General features: G+C 44.7%; 2 protein-coding genes across 2 annotated transcripts; both read right to left on the reverse strand.

The window, feature by feature from the left end:
• Positions 1–1267: 1267 nt before the first annotated feature.
• Positions 1268–10876, reverse strand: LOC122405118. Its single transcript, XM_043409631.1, has 4 exons — positions 10646–10876; positions 3196–3388; positions 1971–2278; positions 1268–1753 (listed from the first exon to the last, which is right to left on the reverse strand). Exons 1-4 carry the CDS (start codon positions 10874–10876, stop codon positions 1268–1270), a joined length of 1218 nt encoding a protein of 405 aa, XP_043265566.1.
• Positions 10877–14700: 3824 nt separating this feature from the next.
• Positions 14701–17199, reverse strand: LOC122405119. The gene is made up of 2 exons (XM_043409632.1): positions 17188–17199; positions 14701–15861 (listed from the first exon to the last, which is right to left on the reverse strand). The coding sequence occupies exons 1-2, from the start codon at positions 17197–17199 to the stop codon at positions 14701–14703; spliced, it is 1173 nt and encodes a 390-aa protein (XP_043265567.1).
• Between the last annotated feature and the right edge of the window lie 4316 nt (positions 17200–21515).

Genomic DNA, 21515 nt, shown 5'->3' on the forward strand with positions numbered 1-21515 from the left:
GCGTCAAAGATTTTCTTTTGGTCCTAAAATCTACAACGAAAAATCACAATTTAATAGACGAACCTTCAAATTAATGTTTCAAGCCCCGTGACACAAAATTAACTTCACAGTATAAAGTTTGCCCCAATCGCAGTTGGTCAAACAATGCACCCAGATTTTGTTTTCCTCCCCGAAGGTTTATCAAATTATCGGACTATTAAACACGCTTCATATTGCCAATATGTTAAAAAAACAGAGGAGAATGAGTACTCGTTTCAGTGGATCGAAATAATTTATTCAGGCTGACGCGTTACAATCGAAAGGGCGAAGCGAATGCGAATTAAGTTCGTTCTTTGTCGATCGTCGACGGGGGGAGGGGGGGGGGGGCCAAGCGCAGAACGAACTCGAAAAGCATTCGGAAAGTTTGATTACCCCCCACCGGCCAAGCACCACCTGGCAAAGAAACGCGATCGTACGAAATGCGATCGAGATCGTTTCGATCGCGTACGCTCGCTCGAAAAGCGACACGGAGGAAACAGGTTCCCGTCTACTCTGACGCAAAAAAGTTTCCTCCCACGGTTTTACATCCATCTCTCCGCCTCGATGTAAAACGAAATTACTATCACTAAATTGCGAAAGTTTCCTTGAAAGAAAATTTTGTTATTTCGCGCAATTTACCTCCTCCCTCCCGGGGGTGAAAATATTCTCGACAAGAAACTCTCCCCGTGTGCGCGTTTCCAAGTACAAAATGCCCGAAGAATGATCGGAGAGAAAGTCTTCGTTCGATTGTGATTGGAGTTTGATCGAAAAATTAGTCGATGGACTGATTTTTTGTTCGATAGTGTTAAAATAAATGTACCTCCTGACTGTATTTCCAGTCGAGTCTATCAACTCAATCTTCTTTATCAGATAGAAAAATAAACGACTGCGGGGGAATTTATATATTGGTAATTCGATGATAATGAACGAGTACCCCCACAGTCATTATTTTCTCAATTTTGATATATTCGATCGTGGTTGGAGTCTCTTTCGAATTTCAAGATATTTGTCTACGATTACTAAAGCGGCCCAAGCAAATGATTTCTAATATTTTAAAAATTCTATAGCAGTATAATGCATATAAAAATTCAACTTGTTTAGAGACGTTTCGATAAAGAAAACAGTCCACTATCGACGAAGGGAAGTTTCACGAGGATTTTCTCTCCAACCCGGCGTAACCTTTTCCCACCCCGGAAGGCGACCCGAAATTCCTGAGCAAGATTTCTAGATGGAAGGAGGGGGATTGGAATTACTTGGCTTCCGGTAGATTGGTGGCCAGGACCCTGAATCCGTTGTGGTCCGCCACGTAATGGACCTGTTGCAACACGCCGTTGGGATCGATGTAACTGTAAGCGCCTCTCGTCGTCCCGTCCAGAGACCTGGATTCTGTTTTCGCGCTGGAATCCCCGGCGTAGGTGTAATCGTATCGGCCCAGCGAATCCTGAGTGTGATGTAGAGCGCTGTGCAGCAGCCTATATGGCACAACCGGAAGCACGTAGGATCCAGGGACGGTTGTTGGCCTCTGAACGCTGCCCAGGGACACCAGGTTCCCTATTTGCAACGAGTTCCCGGCCAGTCCCTCGTTTTCCTGCTGGTCTGTTTGACTTGACGCTTGAGACGACAGCTGAGGCGATAACGCCGGGCTCTGGGATATCTTCGAGAGGCTGGCGTCCGGTTTAGGCACCTCGATCTTCTCCGCCTCCGATCTGGTGAGCAGGAACGGATTCTTGGCCGTCTGTCGAAGAATTTCATCGTTTTAGTGGCTCACCAAGCCTTTGGACTATTTTCTATCAGGGAAAATTGGGGATTTCTGATTGGAAAATACAGGTGGAGTTCCCCTAAAACCGGACAGTAGCGATATCTTTATAGTGTGAAACTAGAAGCTACTGTATCGACTGGGCCTCTCAATTTTTGTAACGAAAAAACGCGTGAATGGAATTATTATATCTTACTGCAATTTCTCTGACAGCCAGGTTCTTCTCGTCGTCCTTTCGCAGCTGGGCGAAGCTGAAATAGGAGGGCAGGATTTTGTAAGACAGAATGTTCGATTGATAGTTGGACTGGTCCCTCAGTTGGGACTTCTGCAGCTCCTCTAGGTGATTCTTCTTCGCCAACGCCACTTCCGGCGTGTCCTGGATCGTTTGGAGATCGTTCTTGGGCGGTTGGGGCAAGTTGCTGGCGCTCACTCGGAACCCATTCTCATCGTCCGCTGTGTAACTCACCGTTTGCAGAATTCCGTTCGCGTCGATGTAGGAGTAACCTAAGGGCAAACAAAATAGAGAAATCGATGAATATTTTAGTCCAAAGTCACACTATAATTAAAAATTAAAATATTTGTGGTTCAAGATTTCCACTGTATTTGGATCTTGGAACTATAAATTCTTTTCTATTCTCAAAGTTAGTGGTATTAATTTTTACAGCGGCGTGAGATTGAGCCCAAAGCATATATTTGAATTATTGTTGCTAATTTCTAGATACGTGGTTGGGTTTAAAATTAGAATCGTCGGTCTTTTCTTCGTGTTTTCCCGATTCTTCCTCCTGGAGGCGACGAATGAAATGCTAATGGGTTGTCGTAACGACTCTGACGAGCGTATGTAGATACAAGATATTTGCATATATGGTTAACGGTACTCAATGGGCTAGAAGGATGCGTGAACGCAGAGGCATGCATTGTTTAAAAGAATGGAAGATGGATCTGTTGCATGGGCGGTTGTTGCGTCACATCGATCATCGTTCCTGAGGTAATCGTTCGCGAACGTAGGACGCGACGTCTGTCTCCGTAACGTGCAGGAAAGGAATGTGTGTCATTCATGCTTTCAAGAGTCATCAGGAAGAAATGCCCCTCGCGAATGAACCTGACACTCTTCGTGGTCTAACGTTTTCTTTCGATTTTCAGGCACGACTTTTTAGCGACCACAGACGGGAAATACGAAGCTTTCGAATTATTCCCAAAAACCAGGTGAACAATATTAATCAAGATTTAGTATCATTCTCTAAATTGGAAGAACAAAATTTAATATAATAATTGCTAAAAACAGTTTTTTCAGAGTTTGCTTCATTCTATCCCCCAAAAAATGATATTTTTAATTAAAAATTTAAAAGTTGAGGAAACAAGTAACGTAGCTTTGTAGCTTAATGAATTCGTGGACGTTGAACTGAATTTTTGCGACGACATACCACCTTGCGTGATTCCGTTCAAGCTGGATTCCGACTTAGCGTGATGCGGTCCAGTGAAGGAATAATGATATCCCCCGGATCCGTCTTGTATGTGAAATTGTCTTAACGGTGTTAAAGACCCCAAGGGACTCAACCACACGTTGGCGATCGGTGCAGCGAGGCTTTGCCCGAGAAAACAACCAAACAGGATTCTCTGAAACAGAGGCACATTCTGAATTATTTCCCTCTACAATAACTATTATTATAATTATCTCGGTGAAGGGAATTTTATTTGGATCGAATTTTACATAGACATGTTCCCCAATAAAGAATGTGTCTTCTATTTTTTCATCGAGATAAATTATAGCTATTGAAACTGAAATAGAAAATTATTAATTAGATGGAAGATCAGCATGGTCAACCTGTGTAAATAGATTGAAATAAGATGATATTCCATGAAAAAATTTCTGTTGATCAAACGTGAAGGTTGCAACAGTGAAAATTGATAATTTTGTTAAAAAATGCGTTCGCAGGCCGATTCTGGGTGGACTAATTGATATTGCATCCAGCGAGCTGGTTCGTAAAACTTGGAAATTAGATGACACCCGCGACGAGGCCGGGTAAAGCTTCCCTTATTTCCACTCCGTCGCTAAAAGAGCGTACCTTACACGCGCGTCCCCTGCCATAAACTACCTTAAGATTACAAATTCACCCCATTCATATTCAAGGTTCACCCTTAAGATTCCGCGCACAGACCCGCTTAAAATCAATTCATGGCCGATGGAACGATAGTCTCGTTACTTTACGGGAAACTTGCACAAGCATGGCCGCGAAAATGTGCTAAAAAACGATGGTAATGTAACCAGGTTTTGGGCATATGTTCCCCCAATCTCCATCATACTTATTTCTGAATTTTATTAACTTGTAGATGATCCCAATGCTAACTTTAAAAAAGATATTTTTCTTTCATTGTTTGAAGCCTTAAAAAGACAAATTAAATAGAATAATAATCATAAAAAAAATTTACTGAGAATTATATTTAAATAAACCCTAACGTTAACTAAGATAGTAAAAATCTAAAATCGGAGACTATATTCAGAAAAAAAAAATCCAAAACATCGTATGATAAAATAAAACTATCTATAGTTTGTTTATAATATAAAATATCTTAACTTCCCTGATTCAAAAAAATATTCTTAAACCAGATCACGGGAAGTTGTTCGCCTCTACAGCCATGGCTATCACAATTTTACAATTTATTGCTCGTTTTCGCGCGTAACCCGAGACACCCTGTACGTCGCACGCGAGGAAGACCCGATTCTTACGGTCCATCCAGGCTCAGAGAAATTCGAGGCGAGAGGAACGAAAGTAAAAGCGTAATCACTCACGAGTATCATGTTCGGTGAAACGTTGGACAACCGTGGGTCGTGGATCTTTGCGTCGTTTTCGCAACTTTTTCCTACCGGCTGCCGGATAATCCCAGTAAGGCTCAGCTAACGGTTATGAGAGTGTGAGCTCTTGGAGGCATCCTCTTATATAGGACCCCGTGGATATGCTCGACGAGAGGTGCACTTACGCCGCGTCCCCACCAGGCAACCACCTATCGGGGCCCTACGGGGCCCTATGGGGCGCAACGAGGCCCTCGGTGCGCGGCCAGAACTGCCCAGGATCACAAATCACCCCGAGTTCGATTTCCAGGCCGATAAATCAATGTTTATTGGCCCCGGTACGAGCCGTCGATCTCTCGCGCATTCCGCCGCGCTTCCACCCCGCGGATGTTATCGTTGTTTTGTCTTCCTCCCGCTTCTTTTGCTCGTGCCATTGGTACCATTTTCGACCGCCATTTTTCCAAAACTCGTCTCGCCTCTCCTATCTCCGACACCATCGCTTCGAACATAAGCTCGCTCGCGCGCAATATTATTCCGCGAGATTGTTACGCCGCATATTTCCCTATTTTAATACGAATTTTCTTTCAGGATTCGTTCGATGAGGCTCCAACAGTTTTTTTTTGACGCCATTTTGGTACACTCAAGCTCGATATTAATTTTCAGAAGTAGACTTAAGTTTTCAACATTGCAATAAGAATTTTTCCCCCCTTAGTATCGGTCCCATTTTGGACCAAGTTTGCCTTCTTTGCAACAGGTTGCCATATACTCGTACCTGCAATTTCTATTCTATTGTTGATATTTTTGACTGTTTGTACGGTTGTTTCAGAAACACCTTGTACGTTATCGCGTATCTATTACGTGTTCCGTTCGCGTCACGCTCCAACGGACGCGCGCGTTATCTAAAATTCATCTCCGCTTCCCTTCTTCGAGGTGGATCTAAAAGTGTCGCAGTATCGTTCGCGCTGTCATTGTCGTTGCGTCATTCGAGGGTCGTAAAAGCAACTCTGGTTTACGCGCGAAAGAATTCGAATCGGGGCGCTTTTTAACTTCGCTTTGCTTCACGATCTACATGGAAATGTTCAAAGAAATAACTCAGATACACAATATAATTTCAAACAGTGTCGTTCGAAGAATTTTTATTTATACAATTTCCAGGCTTTCTGTGAAAACAACCCTTCTCTGTTGGCTGACAATTTTAACACAAAGTGTTTCGCATCTTTTCGTACACATTTCAGCAGTGTGTTCTGCAAGCAAAGCCAAGACTAAAATGTTATTAAACCAAGACAAAAATATGAACTGGACAAGATACGTATGTAGTGTCGATGTTAAATAACATAAATATGTAAATTAAGATATGTGTACTGTTTTTGCAATGTTGAGTCTCTATGACGGTGATTTTAGTTTCGTTAAAAATATCAGTTTTAGGTGTTCGTTAGACCCCCGGAATGTTAGAATCGATCACCTCTGAGCGTCTCGAAAATGTTAAAATAATTATTAAACGAATAAAAGTGCTGGGTATGGAGGTATAAGTATGAGCTCGGAATTGGAGGAAAAATAAGTCTGTTAACCCATGGTGAGCGAGAGGCCGGAACTCGGGGGATGTTCGCGCGACGTTTTAAAGATTTACGACTACGCGGGCCAAGCGGGGAGCGTAAAGAGTTCATCAATTCCATCGTTATTACTCACGGCCTCGACGGCAGCGCAACAAGTCGCCGACGAGGATTTTTCACCGCGTGTCTGAACGGCCACGTGGGCGGCGCGCGTTGGTTTTGACATTGGCACTAAACACCGCTCCGCGCATTAAATGGTTGTCGTTGAGTCGCGTACCTAACACGGTGCAGCCGCATACCGCGCGCCAACTGAAAGGACCGAACTCGATGGCGACTAGCGATGGCACCGAGACGTCTTTCGATACTATCGATACGTTTCCCATTCGAGCCAACACTATCGATCCTCGTCCATCTCCGTTTGACCACGCTGTCCCCGTCGATCTTATCGTTTTCGATGCTCTTGTCAATGTTTATCGTCGATATCGACGATGTTGTCACCGTCTACGTTGCTTTCGTCGATGTTGTATTCGTCGATATGGTGTTTATAGTTATGAGAAACGCGGCTCGCGGGAGGACAGACCTTGTTACACCGTTCAACCTTTCCCTCCGCCATTTCTATCTTCGAACGGATAGAAGCGACGATACAAAATCGGCGAACAGGTTGTCGGTTGTTGCTCCCACGCAGCAACAATTTTATGGTTTTCCTGTTTCGCTCGACCCCAGTCCTAGACGCATTTCCAAACAGTTAAAATTCACAGTCGTTGCAACAAACTCCCGCGAAGGCTAGCGCTCACGATTAAAAACGACTTTTATAGATAAACGTAGCCTTTTGGAATTTATTTCTAATTGGCAACGATTAAATATTTCCTTCTTTCTCTTAGGATTATATTTACTTAACGTTCCGTTGTATCAAATAATATGCTAAACATATCCTTCGTTAGGCTAGAATAGTTGGTGCGACTATGAATTTTAACCCTGGTTCTCATAAAACAGTCTTCCTATTTACGATCGTCGTAAATTTATCAACCTGGATACAAAGCGTTATTCTGACATTCAATGAGGAAGTCAGACACTTTTGTTAAAATCCAGGATTAGATTTTTGAATAGTGTCAAGAACAGAATCTAAAAGAATTTTACTTAAATGGATGCAATAGGAAATAGATACAGTTGCAGGCTGGGAGTAAGAAATCTAGTCACGAACACAGATTCCTAATTTCTAAACTCTTCTGTATATATTTATTATCGTAATAAAGAAGTTTACTGGTAATTTCAACAAACTTCGCGCAGAATTTCGACGAGGCAGCCGAGATCCAGCCGTTCGTAGATCGTTTCGGTAGCGAGTGTAGCCAACGCGATCTCAATTAGTCGGAGTTTCAAAGTAATTGTCCTTCTGGCTATCCTAAGCGGCTTTCGGAAATTACGAGCTTACAAAGGTCACACGGACGTCTTTATTGCGATATCGGTGTGCGTGTCCCTCGTAAAACTTTCCTCCAGAAATGATCCCGAGGCTGCATGCCTTTTAGTAATATTTTTTCTTCGGTCACCCTCCCTCTTCCTCGATCTATGCATACAGGGTGCTCTGGAGGTTCATATCAAACTCTCGATCCACAGAATCTCTTTACAAATTACAGAGTCAGAGTCGCTCGACAAACTCTTCACTCGTTTGAAGCTTCGTAGCTAAAATTTTTATAAATTAGCCTATATTTTCTGTCCCAGTTGGATAAAAATGGCGAACACAAACACATCAATAAATATCCAATAATGGAGACAAATGTTACGATTCTCGGATGTTTCGAACATTTTCGTATATTCCGAACATTCTCAAGAGTCTCGAAACACGTCGATTATTGTTTTAAAAAAATAGTGTTGCAGTGATTGAAATGTAATCTGAATAATACAATGATCGATGGAGACTTGATTCGCGTGGAAAATGGCGGCGAAACTTTTGCGCCGTACTGTATAGAGAGGAGAGGTTGCATCGGATGCAGTGGCGATCTGTTCGCCGAATCGGTTCGACGTGGCGGCCTGGCGTCGTAAAAAGAAAAAATTCGCAGCGCGAGAATTACGAGCAGACCTCGTAAAAAGCTCGACGTAAATAACGGGCCGTGACGTAAGGACGAGTGGCGTCGTTCGCCTCGCGGTGAAGGAAAAAAGAGGAAAGCAAAAGGTGAAAAAAGGGGGGGAAAAAAGAGCAGAAAAGGAACGTTGAACGAGAGAATTGCGTTCGCCCCGGCCCGGGAATAGCGGTGGCGCGTGTCTTTAATGTAATTGGACGGTATTATTGTCGATCCCGGAGGCAATCGCGAGCTGCAGTTTCTGTCGATCGCCATGCTCGACTTCGCCGAACAAAATCCTGTTTATTTATGTAGGATATGGGTTGCCTCGCTCGGACACCGTCGCTTAAATTGGAACAAGCTTTGACGCTCGAAATTAACCGACCAAAATTATTCACCAACTATATTTTAAACCTTGTTACATAAACCATTGCGGTTTCCACGGACCTTCGGATTCGAATATAGTTCGAGAACGAGTCTAATCTTTGGGGGTTCGATGCAATGTTAATTTCTTTGCGCTCGAATATTTTCCAGACTTGAGAAAGGCAAGGCGGACATTTTGTTTCAAAATAGATTCACGAGTCCCGTGGGGTCTTTTACGTTAAGTATTTCAGTCAGAATTGATTCGACGTAACGATAAGAAGAATAGCGAGAAAATAGTTCGATGCAATGTTAATTTCTTTGCGCTCGAACATTGTCCAGACTTGAGAAAGGCAGGAAAAAGTAGTGAGAATTATAAAAAACAGATACCAGAACAGTGTTTACGACCCTTTTTTCTTTCGTTTCTGTTTAGTTTGTGCACCGGTGATGCATATTCAAGATATGGGTAACTCAGAGTCGTTTGTAGAAGCCTGGACGCATCGACGTTTCTAAAGTCTTCGAACAGCGGAGCATCCTGCCTGCGATCCCGGCAGGATCCACGCATGCATGCAACATCATTCGTCGGAAGAATCCAGGGAGCAACGGGTCTCCTTTTACGGAGCCACGAATATTTCTTGCGGCTCCGTTTCCCGTGTCCGCTGCCGGGACATCGTCGATTTCGATTCCGCGGACACGGCCATTGAATACAAATCGATCAGACGGTCGGTCGGCTCGTCCATCCAGCTTGTCGCCTACCCTCCTCGCGATGGGCAAAACCCACCAACTTTCGGTCAAAATCACGGAACTTCCCGCTAAAATTCAACAGAGACTCGATTTTGCGAAAATTATAGAGAATTTTGGAAACTAAACTTCGGCTAAAGTTGAAATCTTGGAGTAAAACTTATTATTCTTCGTCACGATTATTTCGACACAGATTTTCGTTACGATTATTATATTTTCGTTCATCGATCGAACAATTTCACAGCATTTATTTTTATTCTCAAAAATCTTAAAGTAAGATACGAATTACTATATTTAGGGGTTGAGACAACCCTCTACAAAGATTCCATAATATTAATTTCATTAATAAAAAATATGTAGTTGCATAAAGATTCCACCCTAGTGCAAGATCTTAATTATTCGTAGTCCACGCTGTAAAGTCGATACATAAAGGCAACACGATCAAATCTTGAAAAACGTGAGCAATTTTAGCGTCGAGTTCGAAAGGGCTGCGAGCGTCGCCAAGCTCTCGATCTCGTATCTAAAATTCGTTTAAATTCCAGGTGGAGAACTTTTTGGGCGAAACCGTGTAATACGCTAATTAGGAACGTCCGTGGCCGCGATAAACAGCGCGAATCCACGACTCGACCCGGTGAAACGCGATCGTGAATCACGATTGTTCCAGGAGCGTGTACTACGAGGCAGAACTAACGTCCGATCGACGATTACAGGGGTCTAACTAACGATTCCATTTGCTGATTGGCCGACCGCACCGGGGTAACTTTTATCGGGCCTGCCTCCCACGAGAGGCCTAAACACGGGACGCTGCCCGATAAAACCGCATGGCTGCCGGGATCCTGCGCGCCAATCAATTAAGATCAATCGCCGACCGGCGAGAGATCGGCTTTTTCTCTTTGACGCCGCGTCTCGCGGTGGACGAACGCCCGGAGGCTCGTTCTCGCCACCGAGGATCGCTTTGACGTGCTTTTTCCTCCTTTTTCACCTGCTCCAACGATTCACGAACTGTTTCCCGATGACCCACGAAGATCGCCCCGGTAACGATTCATTCCTGCGGTGGCTCTTGATCTCCACCAAAAGCTTCAAATCGCTCTGAAGGCCTGAGATTTTCACTAAACTCCAATACAAGCTTCTAACATGGCTCGAGTCTCTCACGAAAACGTCTTAGATTCGTCTAATTTAATTTTAAAATTCTGTTTCAGGTGTTCTTCGTATAGGAAAGGGAATTCTAGCTCACCGAAGCTAGATTTGCGAGCATTACTCGCACATATTTTTCACGTTGTTAGAATCCGAATCCTGTAAACCTATCGTTTGAAGCCCAGATCCCCGAATAAAAATTCAAACTTGTCCCCAACAATCGTGCCATATACGAACAACTTACACACTCCCTTCTCGGATTCTCGGTTCCCCGAAGTACCGTTTTATTCCCTGCTATCCTCTCGTACAGTACTGTCTTTATTAATAGTAAAATTTGCATCGTTGCTTTGGTGGACATCCAGGCTCCATTCCCGACATCCCCGAGCCATATATTGTCCCAGGATCGTGCCCAGAGCTTCCATTCCGAGGTTGGGGGTCCTTCCACAGTTCGATCGAGCACTTTATATCCTGTCATCCTTCTAATACGACGGTGTCCACGGAACGACGCGAAATTTCTCGTCCCCTCCCAGTGCGTTCGTTAATCGGATTCACGTTGTTAATTGACGGTAAGGCACCGCGAGGAGTCCGCGGCCTCTCGGTTTTTCTAGGATACGATTCCGGTTTCGCGTCGCGATGGAAATGGGGCCCCGGAGCCGGTCCCGATAATGAAGAAACCACGGCGAGATTGTCTGTGACGCGTTCCATCGTCTTTCCACGGGTCGTTTGTCACCCGCGCCCACGCAACGGGCCAGAAGGAAGAGAGCCCCGAGGAACGGGTTTTCGCGTTAAAAGGGAGCGGGCGTGCTTTACGCGGACAACCGCGCGCCGACCGCGAGCTTCGACGCGTATTAAGAGATAGCGCGATATTTCTCGGCTTCTAATCTTACGAGTCATCTGGATCGGGTTCTTTGACCCTGCCCCGCGGACGCTCCGCACTTGACGGCGTTGGAAGGTGATCCGGATTCCGACATTTTTTTTTCCCCTCCCTCGCGTCTAGCATCGCCACGGGGAGACCGCCTTTGTGAAAATTGACGTTCGATTCGGTCGACGTGTCGCGCCTGAGGGAAAATAACAACAATTGTTGGAACAGATTCTATATAGAGAATTCCAAGGATTCCTAGATTTTACATATGAAAGTAAATAAAAAAATATTATTTTCGAGCTATGACTGTTGTATGTTGGTATAATTAGTATTTCAAAAGATATTAATGAATAAACTATGCTTGTCAGTTTCGACTATGTATCCTGTAAAAATCTGATCTTCGTAAATATTCCCAACCCCCTATATAGTATCATTTTTAAGAATAAAGTGGCGTTGATATCGACTGAACGACGATCGAGCAAACATGTCTGAAGTCAGTTGGTCGTAAAGGCGTAGAATTTATGCTAGTTCGTATCCCCGGATGGTGCCTAATACTGTTATAAAGCGAACGGTCCAGGTATACTCTCCCCCAGGCATCGCTAAAGACCTGTTCCGTCTTGTGCATCTTTTCTCGCTGATCCAGGAATCCTAGGATCATCGGGCGCGAGTTCAGGATGCAATCCTCCGAGTTCATCGCGGATCGGGGCAAGAACGGCGCAGATGTCCAAGACCCAGAGAGCCGAGACTAATCCGACGTTTCATTGGACACGCGATCTTCGCGTGCGGTACTTTAACCCTTCGCGATCCAAGATATTTTTGATATTTTGCGGCGGCCTGTGTCGCGTGTAATTTCCTCGTTTCTGCTAATGGAAATCCATCCGCAGAAATAACAGTCTAATTTTCTCGTATCGAAAGCGTGACTTTTTTGGGAGATTTTTACTTGCAATAGGCAACAGACGCGCGCAAGAACCCTCTGCGATATTTTTTTATTCGATTTTATCGGCTTTGAAAAATTCTATTCGTGCATTGAATTTATGAACTAGTAATTTTCGGAATTTGGACTCTCATGTGATTCTCAGCGTATCGTAATATTCGATAAACTAAGTCGCGTGTATTCGGTTCAAAGGGGCGAAACCCACCCTCGGAGATTTAACACGAATGGTGGAAGAGACAAATGAGCGGAGGCGGTGTTATGGCGTGGGCAGCAATAGGCTACCGTGGTAAATGCGATGTTAAGTTTATTCACCATAAAACGGATAGCAGGGTGTACGTGCAAACGATCGTGGAACAATTGACCGAACACGATCGTCAAACGGCTTCGGAAAATTTTACAATATCCCAACGTGATCATGCATACCGGAAAACACGTTGAAAACTCTGTAAAAAGTCTGAACGATATTACTGAAAACAATTTAATAACAAACAAGATTTGTAAAAATTAAGGTGCAGTAAATTTCCAAGTATATATGAAGTACTTGAACATTGATATACAATGAATAAATCACGATATTCGTTAAAGTCGTGTTTCGGAGAGGCGATAAATAATTTTTCGCAAATGTTTTACGCGGCGTGAGGATTAGACTTTTTAAGCATTTGTGATTGGCGTGGTCGACACGGTCCCCGTTGGTCTTCCTAGGGTTAATGCCGTAATATATCCCGGATAATGGCGATGGGAATGGTGTTCAAGGTCAAGGGTTCCACGGCAATTCCCACGCCGGGACCGTGACAAACGTTCCGGGAGACCATTCGATCCCCTTCCTCCCTCCCTTTCACCCGATGGAAATTCTTCCTGCTTCGATATGCCGAAAGCGAATGAGTGAGACGTGATATCGTCGAACGAATGCGATAGTCACGCAGGTTGTCCGCGGCACGCAATAATTTTGCCGATTTTTCCCGCTTCCGGGACCGTTTTGCTATCGGGTCAACGACACCGAATACGCGACACAGGCTCGTCTCGAAGGAAATCACCGTTTTCTCTGTTCCCTACCCCCCCCCCATGTCGAACAGCTCGGCTCGATAATAATTCCGATAAGAGGACGCGTGCGACGGAATATGCAAATGGAACGGAATTCCTTTCGCGGGCAAAATTGTGGGCGACCAGGCAATAAAGACAGCGCTGTATCAAAGGGTGCCAGGAAATAAAATGGGTCGATGGAAGGTCGAAAATCTCGGCGTGTAAATATATTCTATATATCGAGGAAGATATTGGAATCGAAGAATGCATTTTTTTTTATGGTTTCGATAGGGACACCACCGCATTGGGGGGATGAATATCTTCGCTGCTTAGAAAACAGCTTGTAACGTATCTTGTACACCCCCGTATATGGAAAATTGAAATAAATAACGAGAATCGAAACATTCTTTACGGCAATAAATTAATAAATACACGAACAGTGAAGTGACTTATGTACGTACTACGATATTCGATTCAATTTCAGATTGGACAGTGTTCCAGTACCTCCTACCAATTTCACGAACAAGTAGGAACAATTAACACCGTCGTCATCGATCATCCTCCCTCTCACGATATTACGCCGGCTCGTGATCCTCCGTAATACGAAATCGACGATCATTCGGATAATTTCGAGGGTATGAAATTCTCATTAACGAAGTCTGGCGTTGAGATTGTCTTCTCGAGTACTATTTTAAGCGGTGGGTTCGAGCATAAGTTCATGGGTTAAACGGGATCAATCGTCCGCGTGCGTAGAACGCCTATGGGCGTTGATTTACGCGCTTAACGGATACAAACGCAAGGTTTCCGCACGAGAGTGTCTTTACTCGAACTATTGTGAAATTCTTATGAATCGTCTTGCTTATATTTTATGCGTTGCTATATTATATTGTGCAACCAGTAGGACTATTTTCGGTACAAGTTTAAAATAAATAAATACTATAATACTCTTCATTTTCCATAGGAACAAATGCGATGGTCTCTCCTGCCAATTTCTTCCTCTCCATAAGCAGCATACGATACGATCGTTAAAAAAATTATATAAAAATTGATATAAAAATGACGGATCAAAATGGCTCAGGTCCATCGAGGGTGAAACAGCGGGGAAGGATCGATGTATCAACAAGAATATACCACACACAAGTCGTTTTTATTTTCGAGTGAAACATGAACGATAATTTAAATACAAGATCGACCGTCGAACGATTCCGAATGCTAGAAATGAAGGGGCGATGAAGTGCGAGGAACGACGCTCCCGAATGGCGGGCGAGCTATCGATCGACCGTGTCCTCGATCGGATTCGTCGAAACTCTCGCCGACCGTTCGCAAGTGCAGACGATCCTCCCCAAGGATTTCCCGAAAGCCAGCGCAACCCTGTATCAGAGTCGGAGGTCGCAGACGTCTCGTCTTTGCTGTCCGTCTCGCGTATACCGTGTCCCATGAAACGTGTCCGTGCCTCTGCCCCCCTCCGGTTAACCATGCACCCTTAATGAAGATACAACGGATAATGGAGCAGCGGTTGCAGATGGGCGATAGGGGTAGCTTTGACTAGGAGCGTTGGCTCGACGTTCACCCTGGAGTCCCCGTGGATTTGACTGACCCCGTAGCTGGTGATCGATGCGGACGAGGTGGCTGTGCCCAAACTGACTGGCACAGCTTCCCTGACGATCGGTAGGGCCTCCTTCACGGCAACGGGCGCCACTACTGTTTTCTTCTCGACAGCCACGGGCGCTGCTTCCTTGGCGAGGACGCTGGGGATGATCAGAGACTCCTGGAGGACCTTGGACGGATGGATCTGATCGATACCGTGGCTGGAGACGGAGGTGGTCACCGAAGCTGATCCCAGCGACGCTGGTACCAGGTTGGAGAGGATCGGGACTTGCTTAGCGAGGACAGGGACCAAGGGAATGGCTCCAGGAGACTGGACGATCGTAGCCGGCTCCTGGTCGATCTTCACCGCGTCCTTCAGCCTGAGACCCTCTATGCCCAGCTGTTTGTGCAGCTCGATGCGGTTCTCGTGATAGGAGGGCAGAGTGGTGAGGACGGGGACCGACTTCAGGACGTTGATCTGCTGGTCCTGGATCGCCAGGTTGGTCGGCAGCTGGATCTGCGCGTTCCTGTGGATCTGGACTTGACTCTGGCTGGAGCTAGCCAGTGGTACGCCGCCGGCGAGGAACACGTTCGACGACGGGATCAGTGGCAGAGCGTCCACGGTGACACCGCGTTCGAGCTTCTCGTCCTGGTTAGACCTGGCTGGGGAATCCGAGACGCTGCGTTTCCTGCGACTGGAGCTCTCGCGATTTGCGTCCACGCTCCTGGCGAGGAGGACGTGGCTCGCCTCGAGATTCAGATTGCCATCGGAGGGCAGGTCCGTCGCCGCGACGCGGAAGCCGTTCTCGTCCGCGACGTAGAACACAGATTGGAGGATCCCGTTCGCGTCCACGTAGCTGTATGAGCCCCGGGTCACACCGTCGGCGTCTTTGATCTCCTCCTTGGCCGACGGGCCACCGGCGTAACTGTAAGCGTGCTCGCCCGTCCTCGTGTTCTGGTACTGATGGTACACCGGAAACGGGCTCGCCAGGTACGCGTACGGCAGCAGCTTCAGCTGCGCGCCCGATACCAGGCTCAGCGTCACGATCAATGGAGTCTGCGAACAGTAAATCGGTCAAATACGACGCGACAACGTCGATTTCGATAAAGCAATCCACCGTTTCAGACGATTCTAGTAGATTTAATCGTCTTTAGAACTATTTATCGTCGTGGGTTTCGTGTAACAAATTTTCGAACTCTTTTCGGACACGATACATTTAAGTTTAACACGGTCACTGTCCATGATCCTTATATGGGTCATATCACCGTGCTATTAGATACGCTGATGAGAAACCAGACAGTCGACGTGTTAACTTTCTGTAAATATTCAAATCGTTCTGAAAAAATTATTTTCGGTTAGGGGGGTCAATTGCAATAATTTTTGGTCAATAGACGTACCCCCGAAATCCTACGCGCTTTCGAGACAAAAATTCGTGTAACATTGTGTTTCTCGATCCAAGATGGCGGCTTCGAAATGTGTTAAGTTTGCTCGAACAACGATTGTCTGAGCATCGTAAAGTTTCCACGAAGAATTTTGTTTTTAATTTCGAGAACTCGGAGGTCTTGAAATCGAGAGGAATCGATCCCAGAGGCTCCGTTTCCGGAAGGGTCGTCTTCGAAGTGACGGGAAAGCTGATTTCGGTGACGTTTTAAAATTTCGCTGGTGGCCCTCGAGGAAACCGCAGCCATCGAATCGTCGGGATTTTACGCCCGCGGTCGATGGGGCCGCGTACTCTCTTCCCGTCACGTAAGAGAGGATAAATTTATACTTGCATGAGGCCGAAGATCCAGCTCTCTTTACGATCCAATAAGAGACGAACGAGTGGCTACACCGGCGAGCGGAAACACGGAGAAACGGGAGCCCCGCGAAAACGAATGGGCCCCAGACCACGTTCCTCCGCATTGATTTCGGTGTTCATTTGAATTTCAACGGCGTCCGGAATCGAAAGGCCGCGAGAGGCACGGATCCGATTTCCAGGACCCTGATTCCCCTAAACACCTTCGGGGACAAGATGTCAGAAGAGGACGTGACTTTGAAATTTCATCGAAACCCGAATCGTTATCGATCGAAAGATAGTCGACACTATAAGTACGAATATCAAAATTTAGAAGAGCTCAAGAATTGGTAGCTAATAGAGAATGTCGAGAAAAATTCAAGAATATCCCTCGAAATAATAAAATAATAATTTGATCGAAATCCAATATCGATTGATGTTCCACGCTATAAGTACGAAGATACAAAAGAAGAGCTCAAGGATTGCTAGCTAATAGAGAATCACGAATGAAAATTTGAGAGTATCCACACCCTTCAAGATTAGAAATAGAAATATAGATAATAGTCTTGATAGTTGTACTAGTTTGATTGTCGAGAAGTTGCACTTACCAGTGCCTGCATCTTGCGATAGGTGTATTCCTGCGAGAACCTCCTTGCTTGAGAAGGACTGTTCGGCCTGTGCACCTTGCTTCCGATCTGGTTTTGACTTATATACATGGCGGAGGGGACGAGTCGGTTGGATCGTGTCTTCGAACCAGGAACCAGAGGAACCGTCGAAGGACAGGCGGATCCGTTCACCGAATACTCGTAGACCGGGATCCCTCGATCCAGGATCCGGATCCACGCGAGTGTAGTCTTTGCCACGCCCTCTGCGACGCTTGTGCCTCTTCTTGGACATTTTTATTCGCCCGGTTTGCACTTTTTCTCGATCGTGACCGTGGTCTCGGTCGTGGAGCTAGATCCGCGTCTTCCCGAACGGGATGCCAACCGATCAGCAGAGAATAGAGACCACCGACACGGGTAAATCTTATTTTAACCAACATTTCAATGTTTCCTTTCCTAACAATCATATTTAATAACACACGTAAGACAATGGAACGCTCGTTTCGAAATATAACACTGGTCGTGTCTAGAACCATCGAGTATATTTAATTGATAGTATTTTAGATACCATTGTAGGTTCTATTTAGCAAATACGTTGTGTAAATATTAAATACACTATTTTGAGAAGTGTGTCGATACGAATAACAGTCGTAACAAATAGAATGCATTTACAGCGTCGAAAACAAGGCGAAAATAACAAAAATATCGATTTATTTTGAATAATATAAATATTCAATATTTGAAGTAATAGGAATTACAAATAACCTTTGAAATAACAATCTTTTCGTTTACGTTGTATATTTAAAAATTGTAAATACATTTCCTCGTGCAAAGATCGAAACTGTTATTTTTAAGCTGCTCTGTTTTGTTTTGCTGTGCATACGAAATGTGCTGTTTTAAAACATTGATCCCGATATAGTAAGTTAGGTCAGTTCGCGTCCCGTTCAGCACACGGGCCAAAACATTTATGCGAGTTGCCATTCACTTCTGAAAAAACGAAAATGACGTTCCCACTTTGGCTAACTGCCGCGCGGAGTTGCAATATATCTTACACATGTTACGATTCTTTCATTTTGTTTTCGATACGATCGTCTTATGGTTTTTTTGGATCTGGTAATGTTGAAAGTAATATTTCTTGTACTTCCATAAGGAGCAATCGTGTAAATTCTGCTGCATCGATGAACCCATATTGGAAAATAATACCAAACTTGGTGGAAATCGTTTCGTGCACCTTTCAAATACTTCAAGGTCATTCGAAGGTCAACAGACCATACACGGTTGAGGTCGTTGTTTCGTCAGCTGCAATACTGTAGTGATAAAAGTATGTTGTCACTACGAGAAGGAATGCCGACGACCTTAAAAAGTCGAAGAATGAACGACCTTGAGAAAATCGAAAGTAACGGAGATGACCAAATGATCGGTAAAAATGTATCACCTTCTATATTCGACAATAGCTTCTCACGCAGAGTTTGGTAACCCGTCCCTATGAAGAAACCATAAATTTCACAACATACACATACTTTCATAGATCGTATCATTCAAAAGAGAACCACTCAAATTCGAGCAAAGGAAAATACAAGTTAACTATAAGCTATTCGTCGTCAGTTTTCTCAGCAATATTGTTAAAATTAGTTAGCAAAAATTTCACTTCGAATCAAATTTTTGATCCTCCAACCATAAAAGGAAAACTCTAATTAAAATAAACATAACGAAATACGTCCATAAATTTCTGACACAGGAATTCCCTTTTTTTACTAGATACGGGAGACGACAAGTTTAACCAATACTTAAAGCCCAGTCCCAGAGAAAAAGGGAACGTTACTTTTGTTTTTCTCGGACAAAATTGGTCAATTTAGGCGAATTTATATCGTCGTAAACGCTGATAGGCATTCCGCGCGGCTTCGACCAGCCTCCGGGGATTTAAAAAGTGCGATAATTAGGGGCAGACGTTTTAATAAGTGCGTCCGGATATAAATTTACCGTATTTCAGAGCGGATCATATAAAAGTTCCATCAGACTCTCGAAACTAAATTTTGATTTAAATTCCGCCGTCGAATGAAATATTTATTAACGATCGTTGCATTTTCCAGCCGATTATTCGCCAGTATTGGCCTAACTGCCATCGTGGACAGTGGCAAGAACTCCGACGGCGATAAATAAACGGTGAAAAAGAATTTACAGCCGCGAGGGAAGATGGGCCCCGGTTCACCGAACAATCAGCTGGCGTGGTATCCCGGGGGCCCCCAGAGGCTGGCGAGTATCGTCGGTGGATGAGCGGGCCCGATTGGCCGGCGTGTAAATTTCTTGTACCGGTTCATAACTACCACGATCGTGCGTGTACCGCGTGTAATTGCCGCCGTGAAATTATTAGCGTCATTAACGCCATCGCAACGCTGCTTTATTCGCGTCGGATCGTTGCACGGATGATCAATGCCCGCGGCGACCGGGCCCAACTACGGCCCAACAGCTCTCTATCGCTGACCAGTGTGCCAGAATCCACTCGCGAGGCAACGAAACTAATCAACAGCATCGGTGATAGCTTCGAAAATATTCGATAAGCAATCCCTTCGATGTTTAAAAACCGGGGGTTCCCAATCGTGGTAAATTGCCTAAATGGTTTTTTTTACAGGTATCAGAACATGCAATCGGTGAGTAATATAATTTGATCTTCAATAACTATGGCGAACTTTATTATTTGTAACAGATTAATAACAGATGTACGTTTGTATACATCCCAGTTATTTAGCAGTTTATCCAACTCGTAGTTTTCACTGCAATCGGCCCGTTATTTTTGCCTAGCTATAAATAAATTCCAGTCCACGGTACAGTAATATTACACGAACCTGTTTAAGATAATGCAAGTATGTCAGTTATTACAGGTAGAAAGAAAGAAAAACAGTCGTGGAGTAAGGGGAACGCGATGCTACGAAGTAGAATGTGGATAGTCCGATTACAACGTCATACTCGAGGAGGATTCTCAAGGATTTTTTTTGTCCTTTTTACCTGTAGAACCTGCATAACGATCGTAATTCAAATATGTGCGTCCATCAATGTTGTAGCGACAGTAAAATTTTTATTCGATTAATTTGGCCCGTCGAATGTCCACAAACTTGAGACTTCTTGCCGCGGTAAATTATATTTGTCGCGACGCGAGTGAATGCTGGGGCCACGGTGCACCGGTTTTTCCCCGGAGGATCTATAGATCCCCGATACAATGGGAGTCGTGATTGCGTTTCGCGGTCCGCGGCTGGCCTCCGACTTGCAACAATTTCTCTCGTCCTTGATCGAGGGCCGCGCGAACGCATCGGCGGGTCTTGTAGAAGCGAAATTGTTCGCCTGCCGTGGGCCTTTTTCCCGCCTTTTTACCTCTACCGCAGACATCCAGGAATCCACCCTTGCCGCAATAAAGACGCCCCACCTTCGTCCTTGACGCCGCGGCGATCTCCGCAAAAATTAAACGCATAGAGGAAGTGCAACATGTTCGAAATACCAGTTTGTTTAAAACGAACAAGAAATTACAACGGAGAAACTTTTATATTCCAAACTCTCAAACGGGAAACACAATAAATTTGTAAAGACTAAAATCTTGACTTAAAAACTAGTCAAAAATAAGTCCAGTTACCAAAGGTGGCAAAAGACACCTTTCAAAATTTAAATTCGAAATTCTTTACTAAGTTTAATCGTTTCTCTTCAACAACATTATACTAAAAATAACAATTATTTCCCATACCAACCATCACATATAATAGGGCTACAAACACCTTTTAATATAAACACTGTGATTGGAACATTACGTATATAATTTTCAAATAATTACTTAATTCTATACAATTACTTGGATGATAAGTGACAAGAGGGTTGTAAGATTAACGAGCATTAGGGCAAATTACCTTTTACCCGTACCGTGGATGCTCGAGGAATCCTCCCTCGTCGCGGTGAAATCGTCCGTCCCTCGTCCTTGACGCCTCGGCGTCGCGATGACCCGGACGCTGTTGGCGCGAATCCGGAGAAAAATGTTTAAACAAAAGTGATTGTCCTGCGTGTCGCGCGAGGGGAGTCCGGTTGCGGGCTTTAATCGCGTCGCGTTTAAAGCGGGAATTATTTGTCATTGTCGAGCGCGACACGATAGGGGAAACGGGGGGGAGGAGGGGGAGGGAAGGATGCGACAGGAGTTTCACGGCGCTCGTGGTGTACGATGGGAAGAAGTTCGCTGGAGGACGACGGGAGAATGACCAGGCTTGATTGTCTTAGCGACGACTCCTCTTTGTATCAAATTGAAGGGACAAAGACACGCGTGATCCTGGAACGAGAAACACATTTCGAGTCTTGGGGAC

The sequence above is a fragment of the Colletes gigas genome, unplaced genomic scaffold, assembly GCF_013123115.1.
Source record: "Colletes gigas isolate AHSC1104 unplaced genomic scaffold, ASM1312311v1 Colletes_gigas_Sc00004, whole genome shotgun sequence".
In the NCBI taxonomy this organism is placed as follows: Eukaryota; Metazoa; Arthropoda; class Insecta; order Hymenoptera; family Colletidae; genus Colletes; species Colletes gigas.